A 16,636-nucleotide genomic window follows, 5' to 3' on the forward strand; every position below is an offset into this window, starting at 1 on the left:
TTATTAATAGTGATAACAAAATCTGGACCACTTATATTTAGAAGCCTTTACCTCTTTTTGTCTTCATCATAAAAGCTTTCAAACATATTCCAGAGTTCTTGCAGATAACCAAATTCCCTTACATTAGCACTCAATTTTCCTATAAACAGTGTTTTGAGAGATTAAAAAAGGGAGAGAGAGATTATAAGTAATACAGATAATGCCGAAGCCTCTGACAGATGACACGATTGCTCGTTTTCGGGAGCCGAGTAGAAGACGATCTTCCGGCTCGGCGGATCGAGAACTCAGAATTCCAGAGCCGTTGGTCAGTCAGTCGGGAGTTGTGCAGTCGGAAGCTTGGAACCTGAAATCGTTGGTCCAGAAAATTTTGAGGCGGACTTGGAATAGTATTCCAAAAAAGTGCTTATAGTTTTCCATACCCTTTTAGTAACTCAGAAGCGTGACTTTCGAGACTAGCGGCTGGTTCGAAAGTTTCGAATACTCAAAAGAAGAATTGTCCGAATATTGCTCTAAAAGGAAATCATAAAGACCGGTAAGTGGGCATGCTTTAGTCGGTCTCTGCGCCTTCTCCGCTGATTCTCGAGCGCCATTATTGCAGGAAAGCGAAACTACCGTTATCAGCTTGATTTCCAGTGCCTTGCACTTTATACTTTCCCTCAGCTCCTCCTCTCTTTCCCCCTTTCCCTTTCACACTGCCTTCACTCGCCGAGAACTTCTGCATTTACATCTCGTTACACTGGCCAACAGGGTTTCGCATCGATTAATTTTCATTTTCATTCCCCTGCGCCATGTGTTTGTGTTTTTAATTTTGCATTTTATGGAAGATACACTTTGATCCCGAGAACAAATTTTTGTGATAATTTTATTGTTTTTGTACTTAATTGAGAATTCGCGTATTTTCTGGGCGATGCAATAAGCGCTATAAATATAAAATAAATGAATGTTATGCTTGTGTAATTTTATATTATATGCCAGATTTCTTTCATAGCGGCGAGAATAAGAATGGAAGCTATCAACAAACGATCAGCATTTAAAAAGTAATTTATGTGATCAAAAGCGAACGAAAGAGGAGCTAATCTAGCATTTTATTGGCTTCGTGATAGGGCGTAAATTCATGAACCGCAGCAGATTTGCAAATCACTAATAACCCAACTAATAACCTCACCCACACAATGACTGTCTCGATTGTTCTGAGACGGAGATCTCCCGTAATCAATGTTCGCAACTATTACTCCAGGCGGAATCGTACAAAGTTCAGATGGTCTAATTTTAATATACTTAATTTGTTTTGATTTTTTGTTGCTGCTTCTGCTTAGGTCTTCTTAATTTTTTGCCGTTAGTCATTGTCGGCGAAAGGTATAAAGTACTATATAGCGACTATAAGTTTTCCGTCTGGCAAAACAGCAACGAATCTCTATCTCGAGCTCAAGCAAGTGCGAAGTGCCGATCCGCTCCGATAAGCGATCCACTTTCGGTTCCTCTAGCAGACGACCTCGCTTTGTCAGGTTTATTAATACTCTATTACTATATTCTCGGATTGTTCAGCCAGTAATCACGCGGCAATCCCGAATTGCACGGATACCTTTATGACTGTTATAGTAATTGGTGATAATTACCATTACGCAAAACTCATGTCAAAATATATGGATTTATTTTCGAGATAAGAGCCACAATCCGACTTATATTAAAATTTTAATTACAACAATAATTGTAAAATTGTTCCGGTTTATACTTTTCAGTTATTTAATTATTAGTCCATATTATAAGGTGAATTAAAGTACTAGTACTATTACTGACCATGGTTGCCTTCTTGCCTTTATTTCTTCTGGAGTAATTTTAATACCCATTACTCGAAGAGTAAAAGGGTATATTGTATTCCTTAGAAAGCATGTAAGTGACGGATATTCAATAGTAGAGGATCTCCACTACAGCGTTCCTCGTTCTTTCATGTAAAAATGGTTCGAGGGACTCCTTTTTTTGTTTTTATGAAGTTTATCGCCAACAATTTAATTTAACATATATGTTTTTTATATATAAAACTTATGCTTACTTTAAAAGTCGTAAAAATGGCGAGTTAAAAATCCTATAATAATATATAATGATGCTGGTCAAAGGATTGATCAGCTGAGCCTCTTAACTTGAAGTTAGAGTAAATTATAAATTAAAAACCAATAAAATGTGCATTCCTTAATCAGCAAGATGGCACTGGAAACAGAGACGGCGGCGGGAGCGAAAGATCAGCATCAGCGCGATCATATCGACGAGGATGAAGTCAGCGAACTGCAGAAGACGCGCAGCTTTTACGATCGGGTTCGCGAACAGGCGGAGCGATTTGCCAGCACGCAAATTGGCCAATTTGTGATCGAACGTGCGGATCGGGCCTTGGTAATGATCGAGGATACGGCCAAGTGGAGTTTGCCGCAGGGTAAGCATAGATCCTTTTTGTAGGTAATATACTCTAAGTTTATTCCCTTCCGGCTTATAGAGAAATCTGCCGCTCCCTTGGAACGCCCTTTGCCTTGGGGTCCTTTTCTGCTGCTCATCATCCTGCTGCGACTCACGCGCATTTGGCTGTCGGTGGGAGCCCTGATGATCGGCAATGGTCCCATATCCCCCTCCGACATGGTCTACTTCATTCAGACCCGACGCCGCAAGCTGCGAGCCATCCGAGCCCATGGCCAGAAGGTCATAAGGCACCGCCAGCAGGAGGTGTCCTACGGCAGTGGCAAGGGTCTGACCCAGAAGCTCACCCAGTGGTTTTCCCAAGCTATGTGCCGTCCAGGAGTTCAGCAGGACAATAGCACTCGGCGGGTGTTTGTGCGCCACTCGGAGCAAGTAAGTCATCACTTTAGCAAATGTACATCAAGCATTAACCTTGTCAAACAGGGTCTTACCAACTCACCTGTCGTGAAGCGTCCGCGGGAGGAGGACTCCAATGCCGATCCCGATCATAACCTAACCATTGATCAGATGCTGGCCAAGTACGCCAACGAGAACTCCGAGGATGACTCCGACTTTGTGCCCAACGAAGAGGAGGATGGGAGCAGCAGCAGCACCAGCGAGGACAGCGATTCCGAGACTCACTCCAGCGAGGGAATGAGCAGCGACGATGTGGAGAAGCTTGTCGAGCAGGTGGGGATTGTACCACCACAAAACTTTGATCTTGATTTAACCAAGTTTTGCCTTGTAGGCCAAGCAGAAACCAGCTGGTGCGGTGGTGGAAAACGGAGTGCACAAGGCCGAGGAGAAGGAGAATGATAAGGGCAAACTGAACGTAAAGACAACCAGCAATGGAAACAACGACAAGGAGCAGGCGGAAGTTGGTAATGGACATTGAACTTGAACATTATTAAGACTCTCGTGCGTAGCCCCCTAAGTCTAGGTTAACTCCAAGTATCGATTATCGATTTAAGCGTAGATGAAAACTGAACTTGAAACGTTGTCATGAAATACAATACAATACCGATACTGCAACACACAAAGCTCGTGCTCGATCTCAGTCATTGTCATTTCCGTAGCTCATCCATCCATTGCAGGTCCGAAAAATTCCAAATTAATCACCAAGCCTCTTGTGAGTTTGGCCTCTCGTTTCATATCCTTCCCGTTGCCCTGACCTCGAATCTCTCTCTGTTTCTTCCCCCTTTCCCACCCGAATGATAACGATAGCAGCTGGCCAGCAGGATGAGCAGTGGAAGTCTTCACCAGGACACATGAGTGCCGCCATGATGAACACCCGGCTCTACAATAACGCTGCTGCTGCAGGTAACTCACGCGAGATTCGCTCCGTGTGGTCCCAATTAACAATTTAACGTTAGTATTCTGTCTCTGTTTCTGTTACTCCGTGCATGTGTTCAAACACAACAGCCAGCACTGAGCCCGCACCAAAAGCAGAGCTCGAAACCGATCCTGAACCCCCAACCGAAATCCCATCCCAATCCCAAACCGAAAATGAAGAATCCGACGACGAAGAAGACGATAGTTGCACCACCAGTGGCAGTAGTCAAACCGGCAGCACAGTCTACCAAAGGGATGTCGAATCCAACGAGACCCAGCCAGATACCCAAACCGAACAGATCCTTGAGGCTGCCACACAACTATCCAACTATCCCACAGTCGACACCCTAACTCCTGCCACCTCCTCCGAAGACATTTTCTATAGCCCTATCGGTGTGTCCTCGACTGCTAGTCTCTATTGCATGTTGCTTGATTGAGAAACTATTATTGTTATTTATTTGGCTGGCATCCGAATTAATTCAAAGAACATTAAAAACTTAACAAAAAATCTCTTAAAAAGTATCTAAGTAACCTACAATACATTTTGGAAATAATGACCTAAAAAGTGAATTTAATGATAGGGAAAATTTAAATTTAATTGGTTCCAAGTTATGGCCTTAAAAACAAATAACACTTTTTAGGTCAATAGGGTATTTTGGTTGCTGATTTTCTCTGCGTGTTTCAGAGCAGTAAGAATAAGTTTTATACTTGCAGTTCTAAGAATGACAGCCAAATAAATAAGAATACTAGTTTTAAAAAAATCTATTTATCCTAAAACCTTTAGTTATTGTTTAACTTTTCCACATTTTAAGCAAGTTTTGATTTGCCTTTTTTATATCTCTAACGAATATTGTTTCCCAACCAGGTTCACCCACTTGCTTCAATACTAGCCTAGGAACCCAGGCTCTTCTCAAAAGGGCCAGCATCCAATCCGTCCTGGGCAAGTAATTAAATTGCATTTCTCGTATTCAAACTGTCTAATATCACTTTGCGTTCCAGCCCACTCCACCCCCACTTCGGAGCCGAAAGATCAACCCACTGAAGTGGTGAATACCTCAACTGCGCAAACACCAGAACCGGAGCCACCAAAAACCCAGAAAGAAGTGCATCAGCATCAGCAAAATCAGCAGCAGCCACAGCGTCAGCGCAATCATTCCCACCAACGCTACCGTGGACGCAATCGGCGCTAGACCCTGGATATATCCATGTCATGTCGTTCGATTTTCCTCCTAGCCAGCTAGCTTTTTCCTATTTTTTTACATTCCCATATTGTTAGTGAATACTGCGAGTAAATCTCTGAACTTAACCGGAAGTCTGTACTTGAGGCTAGGAAAGATATCACATTGAAACACCGACTGGCTCCAGTTTGAAGCGAATATCACCGCAGGGGGCCAGGATGATTGTACTCTCATATTGCAGCGGAGTTTCGGGCAGCCAGCTAACCTTGTAGTTCCGCAAAAGTCGCACTAGTAGCGTCTCGATCTCCAATTCCGCGATCCTCTTGCCAATACAGGTGCGTGGTCCAAAACCAAAAGGTAGGTATACGAAGGGATTACGCGATCGAGCCTCTGGACACGCCCGAATGTCAGGTGCTAAGTCGGACTTAAGCCAACGTTCTGGCATGAAATCAGCACTCTGGGCAAAGTACTCATCGCTGTTGGATAGCTCCAGGACGCCCATCAGAACACCAGTGCCACGGGGCACCTGATATCCCGACAGCACAAGGTCCTTAGTGGTAATGCGAAAGTTTCCGGGTGTTATAGAGGTGATGCGCAGGCCCTCCTTTATGCAGGCTCGCAAATAAGGCATGTTTTTCGTACTTTCATCCGTCAAGAAGCCCTTGGATTCAGGCAAAATACGAAGTAGTTCCCCTCGCAGTTTCTCTTGCTTTGCGGGATTGCGTGCCAGGTGATACAGTATCGTTAGAAAAGCAGAAGATGTCTGAAAAGTACACTTGAGAAGAAGTACTTCCATGAACAGTTGCCCCATACCGTATCGATTCCAGCCATTAGCATGTCCATAACCATTGCCACAGCCACCTGTTTGTTCAGTGCCAACAGCTGCTCCAAAACGCACTTGGTCTTACGATCTTCATTGCTCTCAAAGCGTTTCGTGGCTGTCTCTATATAATTGGTCGTAATCTCGGTAATGTCGTCGTATGTTTTGAGGAACTTCTTAAAACCAGGGGTTTTGTAAAATGGCCAAATTGAGGGCTGTACATCGTACTTGAAGCTGTAGTTGAAGAAGTCACCCATGTGCTTGGCCAGCCGATCAGCATTCGGATCTGGCTGATCAGTTAGTAATCCCATTCGCGTATTTAATGCCACAAAGCTAATGGATTCAAAGGCCCACATCTTGAGCTCATTATGAAAGTCTGCACGCAGGGTGTGGGTCTTTGGATCCCTTTGAGTTTCCAATCTAAAAAGATAACATTTTTATTAGAATATATAAATGTGGCCAGAAATAACTCCTACTTGTCTATAAACTCCTTTGATATCTGGTCCAGTTGCTGAAGATTTTGCCGTACATTCTGGACCTTCATTAAAACCGGATTTACCTTGCTACGAAAATCACCCCAGGCCTGGCCTTGGCTAAAATTATTTTATAATTTCAATATTATCATAAGAAGTAATTGATTACTGCTCACTCAGATACCAGGCCACCAACTCCTTTAAAGACATCAGGTCGATGAACCTTGCGATAGTAATCAAAGCTCTCCAATCCTATACGTATGGGCCAAACACCCTCATTGCGATAGGTCACCTCAAAGTCCTCCGGATTGTAGGTGAAGACTACGTTCGGTTTGCCCATCATTCCAGGTATACAGTATATATCCCCATACATCTCTCTCATGCGGCGGTTCATCTGAATCAAGTTTGTGTTGCGAAGGGCGCCTATTCACAGTCCATAGTGCAAATACAATAAAAAAATGTTATACTGATGAGGTGAAAACACCACATTGGCAATTGTGTTTTACGTTTACCTCCTGGAAGAAAATATGATAGCATTCGCAGGGAGCTGGGACCTGGCATATCTCCATAGGGCCTGGCCTGTTGCCATTTCTCATCGATGCGAGCAGTCCCCACAAATTCCAACTGGGTCTGAGCAAAAGAATACATAGTCATTGTTTGTAAACAAAGTTGTGCTCTTTGAAAGCTTTTTCTCTTTCTATCTAATATCGTACCTGCTGATTGAGTTTTTCACACACTGATAAATCCCTAACAAAACACAGCTGACCGCCTGGACTTTGTCGTTGAATAATTTTTGTATAATATTTCCACATATTTATTATAATGAAAATAAAAAGTTGTTCAAATTTGAATATATTACTTATATACTAGAACAGCTTTTATAATTAGAATCGAATGGAAATAAACCGAAGCTTGACAGGCAGCAACCGGTGGCGAGAAATAGTCAAGTGCAACTGAATCGAGGGAAAAAGTTATAGTATGACAAAGGTTAAGCTTTCTTCTCTCGAAATAAGCGTGCAAAATATGTTAGCTTTTAATACCCTATTAACGTAAAATGCTTTTTTATGTCAAATAGTAACGTAAAGTTTAAAACTGATTTATTTTAAACTTATTTTAGACATACAGTTTAGAATTTGTTTTCAGAACTGTGCTTTAAAGTGTAGTTTCTTCCAATATGCTTTGATTCCCTTGGCATTTAGAACATGTATTTTACTTGTTACCTACAAAGGTTTGTGTCCAAGACTTCGAAAAGCTTTCAAACCAAAAGTTATAGAAAAAGTGTAAAAATCATCCTCCATCAACATCAAATCTCAGCATTAAATAGATCTAAAAAAAGACAAATTCAGTTTTTCGAATTACATTTATTTATTGCATGCGTAAAATTTTTCATAGCATAAAATGTCGATTCTTGTCGTATTTCTTACAATTTGTTGAATTTCTATACGATTTTTCTTCGTAATTTGTTGATTTATTTTTTTTTTTAATTTTTTAATACTTTTTGTATGTACATTGAAAGTTTGAATAAGTTGCAAGAGTTGAGTTATCGTTAGAGTTTTAGTTTAAGTTAAAGTTAAAGAAATAGAGAGTTGATTTTTAAGGTACATTATAGTTTTTGAGTTTTGCACGTTCAATTTAAGTAGACAATACATCAATAATATCAATATATTAATATCAATGGAGGATCTAGAGTTGAGTTAAACTTTTGATATGTATTTTGTATGCAATTGGCGTAGTTCAAGTTCAAGGACAAAATGTGACTTCAGATTGCTCTTTGAGTATATTAAGATATCGTTTCTCATTACTTTAATATATTTTAAAACGGAAATTGGTTCCATTTTGGTTTTAGTTTCTGGATTTCGGTTAAATTACTTTTCGCTTCTGTATAAAAATATAAACAAATTAGAAATGTTCGTTGTCTTTGCTACTATATTTGTTTTTGGTTGGCTTACATAATTCAAAACAAATCACTGATTGACAAAATAAAAGGAGAATAAAATATTCTGCGGAGGACCTTCAGTCTTGCTTTGAATTCATATTGCTTGGTTAGTTTCATTCCTTTTGTGGTTCCTTTGTCATTAAGGGATCAGCATAGGATGCATATAAGGAGATACACTGTAAAAACCAGATTAATACATTTTCATAGTCTATTTTCGGTTTTGTATTGATTTAGCGCTAGTCGAGTTCTGTGCTGAAGATCCCTTAGAACTGGTACACGAACCAAAGAGGGAGATATATATCTCTATATATACGTGTTTATGTTGCTGTAAACCGAAATTGGATGGATCGTCACGGAAAGTGTTAGCCTAAGTTGAGTTTTTCACATTGAGTTTGATATGCATACGAAATGTTTAAACGTTAGCCAAACAGCTGATAAGTGTATATATAGTATGTGTATCTTTAGGTAGAGTTGCCGTAATTGATATGGTTTTCTCTCTTTAGGAATATAAAATAATCTGTCTTAAAAATGCATTAAAAAACTATCTTTGATAAACTTATCACCTAAGTGGGTGCAGTATAATTATCTAAACAGACATAACTATTCTTTTGGTTTAGGCAGTGCGATATTAACCTAGGATACTGCTATATTCAACTATAAGTTTGTCTATGACGATTCCGTGACACATCGCACACTACAAACTAGGTCAAAATCAAAATCATTTACAATAAATTTGATGCTCGACTTAGGGTCTACGATACGTTTGTATATAATATATAGATATGCTTGTATATATATTTCTTGTATATTTGCTGACGATGCAGCTGATATGTTTCGATTTCATGGTTGGTTTAGCTTTCGATATGTAACATAACGTACGAATTGCATTAGTTCAATCATATTCATATTCATATTCAGTATTCAAGTTGCTTGAGGACCTCGAGTACCCCTGATATGTTGTGTATATACTATTCTATGCTACGCTAAATGTGATATGTTTAGTTTTGTTCATGTTTCTGTACGCACACATTTAATTCAGCCGACTGTTAGTCTAAATACATTTTTAATTGCCCCTTTACTCCCTCAATGCTCTCCCTCTCTCTCCCTCTCCATACGCCCACTACCACCCACTCGCAATCATTTTCAATTTGTCCTATGCTTACATGCTATATAATCACATTTAGTTGCTTAATTAATTTTTATGCTCTCAGACACTCGAATTCACCCACACACACACACACACACACACGGAGAGAGAGAACAAACATGTAGAACACAAACAGACGTAGAAAACGTGTAACCTTCGAAGTTCGAACATCATGTAGATATTGCTTTTCATTTCGCTATATATATGCTAGATATATACGATATATATATACGATGCACACACATTTTCATGGCCTGCTGCACACCGAAATGCGTGCAGTTTATTTTACTATATTTCCTTCTTTTTTTTTTTTTTTTTTTTGCTCCTTGTTCTTCCGTAAAGGTGTAAAGGTGTAAAGGCAAATTTGCATGTGGCGCTCTGAAATGGTGGTATGTGGGCGGTTTGGCTGGGCTGTGCAAATAGGAATGCAATTTTTCAATACGCGCACATAATTGAACTGTCAGAGCTAGCTGGCTCTACTCCGCCAGGCAGAAATACTGCCAACCGCCTCCCCCCGTAAAAATATGCAGCGGAAAATGGTGCGGGATAACTTCGCATCGCTTTTTGAGCTTTTTCCCATGATTGCCTTTCTAGTAATTAAATTGGCTGCACAGCGGGCCAAGCGATTGACCACAGGCAGATTTATTGGCCAAACAGGCCAACGAAGAACTCTCCATTTGCCAGCCATTTCCTAGTGCTGGCTTATTCCTCCGGCCAGCCAAGGTCCTCGCCCACCAGCTCGTAGAAGCGTTGATTGTACTCAGCGAAGAACTTTCGCAATCTGGAGACCACCACGGGATCCACATGCGGATGCTTCCGACCCTTGGTCTCCCTCAAACAGCGATCGCCGTTGTCGTAGCGCAGGCAGTAGAATCCCTTGGTCTCGTTGAAGTAGAAGTGCTCGCTGTTCACCCGATGCTCGATGCCTGAAATTGAATGAGAATATTTGATAAACCATTGGTAGTACTCAACATATGTTCAAAGTTTCCGTTTCTTATAACACTGGCTTACAAAATTAAAGCGACAAAATTCTGCTGAAAAGAAATTTTGGACTACCTGATTCAGAAAATGACACTCGGCTTAAGCAATTTCAGTTATGAATAAAACATTCCTGAAATTTTGATAACATTTAAGATCCACTATCATAAATAGCGCTTTAAAAGCACACTACTAAGTTCAGTGGAAAATAATTGTATTGCTGTATCTTGAACAGGGATCATAAGGAAAGCTAACAAGCTTTTAATCCAAAAAATCTGCTGGTTAGTCTAGTTTATACAGCTATTTCAAAGAAATTTATTAGAAATATAAAAAATATCGAAGATTCTTGCCTAAAAAAAAAAGTATTAAAAATCCTTTTTTATGACAAGTTGTTGCTTAAAGCTATCTTGGTATTTTGGCGACACCTGGAAAAACCAAAAGCTATTGTTTTATGGTCTATAAACAAGGAGTACAAAATAAAATAAAATAAAATAAAAAGTAATGCATTAATACCAATTTCAAAAACCAGCTTAGCCAGAAATTAATTGAAGAAGTTTTTTCCAAGCCAGCCCCAAAATCCCGAATATCTCCTGCGAAAGTAACTCACCCAAGAAGGCCTCGATGCGTTTCAGTTGAGAAACGGGATCCTCGATGAGGCGGTCGCCGTTGACGACCAGCAGTTGTTCCCGCGGAAAGACCTCCAGCCAGCGGTGCAGGTGGACATGGTACATGGAGATGCTGAGCGGTCGATAAGCCTCGTTAACGGTGCCATTGGGAAATATGGCCAGCTCCTCAAAGGACCTGCGAACGGGTGAGCGAGATGAGGGCTTTAAATCTTCTTCTCCTTCGACAAGGACGGCAAATTGAATTGCCAACAGCTGCAAATGAGCAGCTCCCCATGCCCCACATTTCGACCATGTTAAACAGAGTCCTTGGCTCCTTTGCCCCACTTCACTCCCTCTGTCAACAAGTGAGGCCGCAACAAGAAAGTTTCCCCAACAGCGGGAAAGGGACTGGAACAGAGAAAGGGGGCCAGAGCCAAGGACAAGAGTCGCATTTTGGGCAACTTTCATTTGCAGTTTGCATTTTATTTGCATGTCAAGCAGGAGCAAAGGGAAAAAGTGAGCGGATGGAAGGGACTTCACTTACTTGGCAGCCATTTGGGCGGCGCTTGCCATTGGCGACAGTGTCGTCGTGGTCATTGCAGCTCCTCCGCCTCCCGCCGGCTGTCTTCTGGCCGTAGAAGAAGATCCTTTGGTTTCCTTGGCGCCCGCCCCACTGCCACCCACGAGGGCATTGTCATAGCCACGGGCCGACTGCAGTTTGGCATACAGCTGCGATTGTGACGGCATCTTGGCAGCTGCATTGGCGGTGGCGGTGGCCCCGCCTGCTCCGCCCCCGGAACTCTCCCTGGGAGTGGGCGGGTCCTTCTCGGCCAGCGGCAGGATGGCGGTGGCCGCATGGCTACGCAGCTGCGTGTAGTCCGAAATGGCCCGGGTCACTGGCTCCCGCACAATCAGCAGCAGCTTGATGCTCGCGTTCATGGCCCGCACTCTTTCCGGTACCTACAACAAGTTAAGATCATGATTCAAACTTTCTGAGTGTGCATAAACTTTAAGGCTATCAAAGATATTTATATGTATCTTTTACTCGTAAAATGGTATGTCCGCCCACAAATCGGGCAGTATTTTAAACTATCGACATATCAAACATTTTCCCAACCAAACTATTATATTAGATTTAATTAAGATATGCATACAAATATGCCTACAGGTTTCGATAACAGATGTCGCTTTCTACTTTATAATTGCTGGCGCCATCTACCTGAGGCATATTTTAACGGGTATATTATAGTTGTGACTTTTTTTAAGTTTGGGTGAAAGATACAAATACATATTAAGCAACTAAATAATTATAGAGACACACAACATTTTTTTTTATATATTAAGAGTTAACAATTATAAGTATTTAAGAACCCTGCATTTATTTTATGTTTTTAACTTTAATTTAAGGCCCGATTTAAGAAAAAAAATCGATTTTTTACCCCACAAAAATGGAATATATAAAAATGTAATTTATGTGCAAATTCATTAATTTTCGTGTCCACCCAAAACTAATAGTTTCTGCGACTTGATTGTATGCAAACTGCATGTACTGCAGCTCTAAAAACAAAATTTGCTTAAAACAACTTCATTGCATAGGTAAAGAAATTAAATAGTTAATTTTCTTTTGCATATGGAAATTATGATGCGGTTTTTTCAATGTTTTCTCAAGGTGGACCTTGTGTAAACACAGTATCTGATGCTGATGCTGGGCCTCCGCCTTTCCAATTAATGAATTTATGTCGGGGGCCAACAATCGATAATAATTGCAAACTCTGGGTGCTACATTTTAATGGAAGCTTGGGCGCCCCTTTTGTTGCCTTTAATTTGCTGCCTTGTGTGGCGGCAGCCACGCCCCCTGTCCGCCTGTCCGCCCGTTCGTCTGTCCGCCCCCTGCTGCTGCACTTCCGCAGCAAGTGTGCTGTGAACAATTTAATTAAGCCGGAAAATATTGCCGTACAATGTTGGCAGGCCCCGGACTCGGCTCCGCCGGGGTCCTTGAATTTGCCACGTTGTATAAATAGCCTCGCAAATGGGCGAAACGAGCCGAGTAAATAAACTTAATCAATTTCAATAAGAGCCACCAGGCCGTGCAACAAGTTATGAACTTTTTTCTTTTTGTTTTATAATTTCTCCTTAGCTCCCCCCGAGTACTCAAGCGTTTCAGAATTATTTACGTTGATGAACCATTTACAGTTTCAGCTCGCCCCCGGGAATATGCATTTCGCTGAATCTTTAATGCGGCCAAAATGCATTTGGAGCACCATGACATATCAGAGTTCCGGGCCCTCCAGAGAGCAGATCGAGGGCTTTGGGTTGAGGCCAAAGTACGCCGTAGGGAGATGCATTATTTATGGTGCTTTACAGGATAATTTGACATTTCCCGCAGAGTGAGATCCGCTCGGGCGGCATTAGTTGGCCCCACCCCCTTTCCCCTCGTGCATCTCAATAAATATTAATAACAACATTAATGAAGATATATCTACATCAAAGCACAAGCCCTGTGTCTCCACTACTGCCCTTCAGCGAACTTCATTCCACATTCCCCTCAAAATGTGGCAGACAAATTGAAACACTGCATCAACTGCAGTCGAACAAGGCAGTTAAAATTGAAATGAAACTGGATAAAATATTGCCCTGTCAGCCCGGTCAGGATGCTAACCAAGCTGGGACGCCCACTCGGCCCACTCGACCCACTCGGCCCCATTCTCCCTGTGACACATGCAACTTCCGGCTCGCAGCAAAATTGCATCAGGCCAAAAACCCAATTTTGTGACACTCTGCGGGCAACAAAAACAACGCCACCGGAAAAGAAACAATAATAAAACCTGGCCCAAAAAGCGATTCGAGTTGGGTGTTAGACGTTGCCTTTTGGCAAATGAATTTGCAAACATTTCCGCTCCGGCTCCGACATGGTCACGGAAATTGGCTAGGACATGGCAAGCGTTTCACTTTAATTTGACAGATGGACTGATGGACTGATGGACCGATGGACTGATGGACAGGACAGCACAGCAACCAGTTGTCCTTGCCGGCAGACAGTCAATTAATAATTACGGCCAGGCCGAGAGAAAGCCAATTCTAATTGCCAATTAGATATCAAAGCGAACCCAAAACAAAACAAAACGAAACGAAACGAAGGGGTTAGACGCACTCACCTCTGGCGACACAAAGTAGCTGGGACTCTTCTCGATGGTTATCTGGCCCCGGAACGAGTGCGGCATCTTCTTGCGATACCACTCCAGACCCTTCAGGTAGTTCTCGTCCCGGTCGAAGAAGTGCACCTCACCGCCGGCCTTCTGGATCCGTGGATGCAGGTAGAGCATCTCCAGCAGCGCCCGCGTTCCACACTTTCGCACGCCGATGATGAGCGCCTGGGACCGGAAATCAAGCCCAAAGAACGTGAGCATGCAAATTAGTAGCAATTAGTCGGGGACAAGAACACTCCCGGGCCCAGAGCTCCCAAAATACGTATTCATATACACTTCGAAACACTAACACTAGTTATTACAATGCACTTTAAACCGCAACTATCTTTTAGTAAAATTAAAATTAAATTTATGTTACAACTATTAATTAACTATTAATTAGTGAGCCTCTCGTAAAAGATAATAAATTCACTAAAAGGAAAAGGGATAATCAAGGAATCCCTCAATGTTTGACAGCCTGGTGACACAATTGATAATTTATAATACTTAGAGTTAAGTTTATAACTTGGTAGCCAGATAAGAATTTAATCCATTGGTGGAATGAATAAGTAAATAAATTTAATTTAATATTTTTTTTAAATATTGTAGACTAAAATTAATAGTCATTAAAAACTAGTCTTTTAAAATATTTTTAAACTATTATAAGCTTCATTCTGTGAATGGTATTTGCTCTTAATAAAAAAAGTTGATCCAGAACAGAAAAAAGTTTAATATTTTTTGGTGCAGTAAGTCTCCTTGCTTACGAAAATTGACATTAATATTTTAATACATAACACCTTTTTTTAAGCGTAAAAAGTTAAAATGGTAATTTTTTACAATTTTTTTTACGCCCATAGGCATACTAAACACTAAACAGTTCTGTTGCGTTTTAAAATTAATTTTAAAATTAGAAAAATTTTTTATTGACTGCAATCTATTTGATAATTTTTCCAAGTGATAAGTCCGTTTTTCTGAACCCATGAACTTACCTGTGGCAGTCGACGGCTGGTTTTGGGAAAGTGCACGCGACTGGAGGGAAAGACCATGGGATGGCTTAGCTGATTGGAACTGGGTATGGGCTTCACGAAAACGGGCAGATGATTGGGGGCAGCGGCGCCAGAGGAGGAGAAGGAGGAGCCGCCGGAACTGGACGACGAGGAGGAGGCCATGGACGAGGCGGAGGCGGCCAAGGAGAGGCGATGCCGTTCGTGGACCGCCTGTGCCGCTTGGATATTGTACACGGCACTATCGTAGAGGACATGGAAGGTGAGGAACAGCGAGATCAACATGACCGTGAGGAAGACGACGGCCAGTTTCGGACGGGATACGCCCACCACCAGGATGCAGTCGGTGGGCGAGGCATCAGGACCCGCCGGTCGCATCGCCGATTTCGGTAGCCATCTACAACGGAGAGAAGAACAAAAGGCATCGATTAGGTTTTGGTTTTGGTTTTGTTTTGGGTTTGGGTTTTGGTGTTCGTTGTTCGTTGTTCTCGATACCCGTTTCCGCTGCAGCTAATTAGAGTGCCTTTCCGACTGTGCTGAGTAATTAACGCTGGCAATCCTACCTGCACTCCCAGTTTGCCCCAATTCACCTCCTTTCTCCGGCTGGCTTTAGCTAAATTAGCAAGACGACACTCGGGCAGCCGTACTCTATTTTCAGCAACCACTGCTGCTCGTCCACGTCCGGCGGCGCTTAAGCGAATTCCATTATAAACGTTTCCGCTTAGACCGCAACAAACACTGGCAGCATTATTATGAGCACCACATTGCAGCGCACTAGGCGTATACGTAACGTGGCCTAATGGATGACTTCATTTGCAGCATGCCACAGCTGGGCGGTAAAAATGGGGGCGTGCAAGGGGGCGGTGGCATTAGCAGGTGACAGCAGGAGCTGCTGCCAGTCTGTGGCTAAGTGCATTTTTATATACCGGGACTGGAGCAGAGCAGAGCAGAGTGAAGTGAAGTGGAGTGGGGATGGCGCAAAGGATGGCAGAGTAGGGCAGAGCGCGGCGATGGAAATGTGTGGCAACTGGTGGCTTCCCTTTCCCCCCCCCCTCGAAGTTTCCTTTGCCTCCGTCCACTTGCTCGAGCTTCGCATGCGACACCTCGTTAAAAGTAACGACACACTGGCCTGCAGGCCCGCAAGGAGTCGAGGCACTTCACTCGACGGCGCCGTTTGTGGCGCACGGTGCACCTCAGAGCAAGACCGACCGACTTCCTGCCATTTTCCATTTTCCATCTCACATCGTCCCAGGTCCCTTCTTTCCCTTTTTCTGATAGTTGTCGACACGCTTTAAGTTCTTTTAATATTCCCAGCAGTTGTTTTTTTCTTTCTTATAACGTTTTAAGCCCGCAGCTGCAGTAAAAACACTGGAAATAAACAATTATATGGTCCTCCTAAATCTTATCGAATCACTTTTAAAGTTTTTAAAAAGTAACTTCGGAAAATTTTTTTTTATTTACTACAAGGATTTTAACCAAGTGGAATCCAGTTACTAATAGGTCTTTTTGGAGTAAGATTGCAGAACGTTTGCATCC

The 16,636-nt window shown here is 42.1% G+C and overlaps 3 protein-coding genes across 13 annotated transcripts in view; 1 reads left to right on the plus strand and 2 right to left on the minus strand.

Annotated features, from left to right (window-relative positions):
• Positions 1 to 295: 295 nt before the first annotated feature.
• Positions 296 to 5,080, plus strand: LOC108145156 (histone H3.v1). 9 transcript variants are annotated; one of them, XM_017270375.2, is made up of 9 exons: positions 296 to 532; positions 2,196 to 2,425; positions 2,486 to 2,835; positions 2,887 to 3,132; positions 3,191 to 3,323; positions 3,667 to 3,762; positions 3,865 to 4,167; positions 4,640 to 4,714; positions 4,774 to 5,080. In XM_017270375.2, the coding sequence occupies exons 2-9, from the start codon at positions 2,200 to 2,202 to the stop codon at positions 4,962 to 4,964; spliced, it is 1,620 nt and encodes a 539-aa protein (XP_017125864.1). In that variant the 5' UTR covers positions 296 to 532; positions 2,196 to 2,199; the 3' UTR covers positions 4,965 to 5,080. The 9 variants fall into 9 exon arrangements, with proteins under 9 accessions (XP_017125864.1, XP_017125866.1, XP_017125865.1 ...); XM_017270377.2 differs by having other exon boundaries at positions 3,670 to 3,762; XM_017270376.2 differs by having other exon boundaries at positions 2,200 to 2,425.
• On the minus strand, positions 5,068 to 7,166 carry LOC108145158 (probable cytochrome P450 12b2, mitochondrial). Its single transcript, XM_017270384.2, has 6 exons — positions 6,959 to 7,166; positions 6,758 to 6,875; positions 6,422 to 6,668; positions 6,249 to 6,365; positions 5,766 to 6,192; positions 5,068 to 5,715 (listed from the first exon to the last, which is right to left on the minus strand). The coding sequence occupies exons 1-6, from the start codon at positions 7,055 to 7,057 to the stop codon at positions 5,113 to 5,115; spliced, it is 1,611 nt and encodes a 536-aa protein (XP_017125873.1). The 5' UTR covers positions 7,058 to 7,166; the 3' UTR covers positions 5,068 to 5,112.
• A 420-nt stretch (positions 7,167 to 7,586) lies between these two features.
• The window catches only part of LOC108145154, a 42,136-nt gene continuing 33,086 nt past the window's right edge, over positions 7,587 to 16,636 (minus strand). For all 3 annotated transcript variants that reach the window (XM_017270371.2, XM_017270370.2, XM_041707518.1), the window contains 5 exons: positions 15,086 to 15,497; positions 14,067 to 14,282; positions 11,456 to 11,871; positions 10,914 to 11,107; positions 7,587 to 10,254 (listed from right to left, as the gene is read on the minus strand). In XM_017270371.2, coding sequence (XP_017125860.1) covers positions 10,031 to 10,254; positions 10,914 to 11,107; positions 11,456 to 11,871; positions 14,067 to 14,282; positions 15,086 to 15,497 — 1,462 coding nt within the window. In that variant the 3' untranslated portion in view covers positions 7,587 to 10,030. The remainder of the gene's footprint in view (positions 10,255 to 10,913; positions 11,108 to 11,455; positions 11,872 to 14,066; positions 14,283 to 15,085; positions 15,498 to 16,636) is intronic.

This window comes from Drosophila elegans, unplaced genomic scaffold (genome assembly GCF_018152505.1).
Source record: "Drosophila elegans isolate 14027-0461.03 unplaced genomic scaffold, ASM1815250v1 contig_133, whole genome shotgun sequence".
Classification (NCBI taxonomy): Eukaryota; Metazoa; Arthropoda; class Insecta; order Diptera; family Drosophilidae; genus Drosophila; species Drosophila elegans.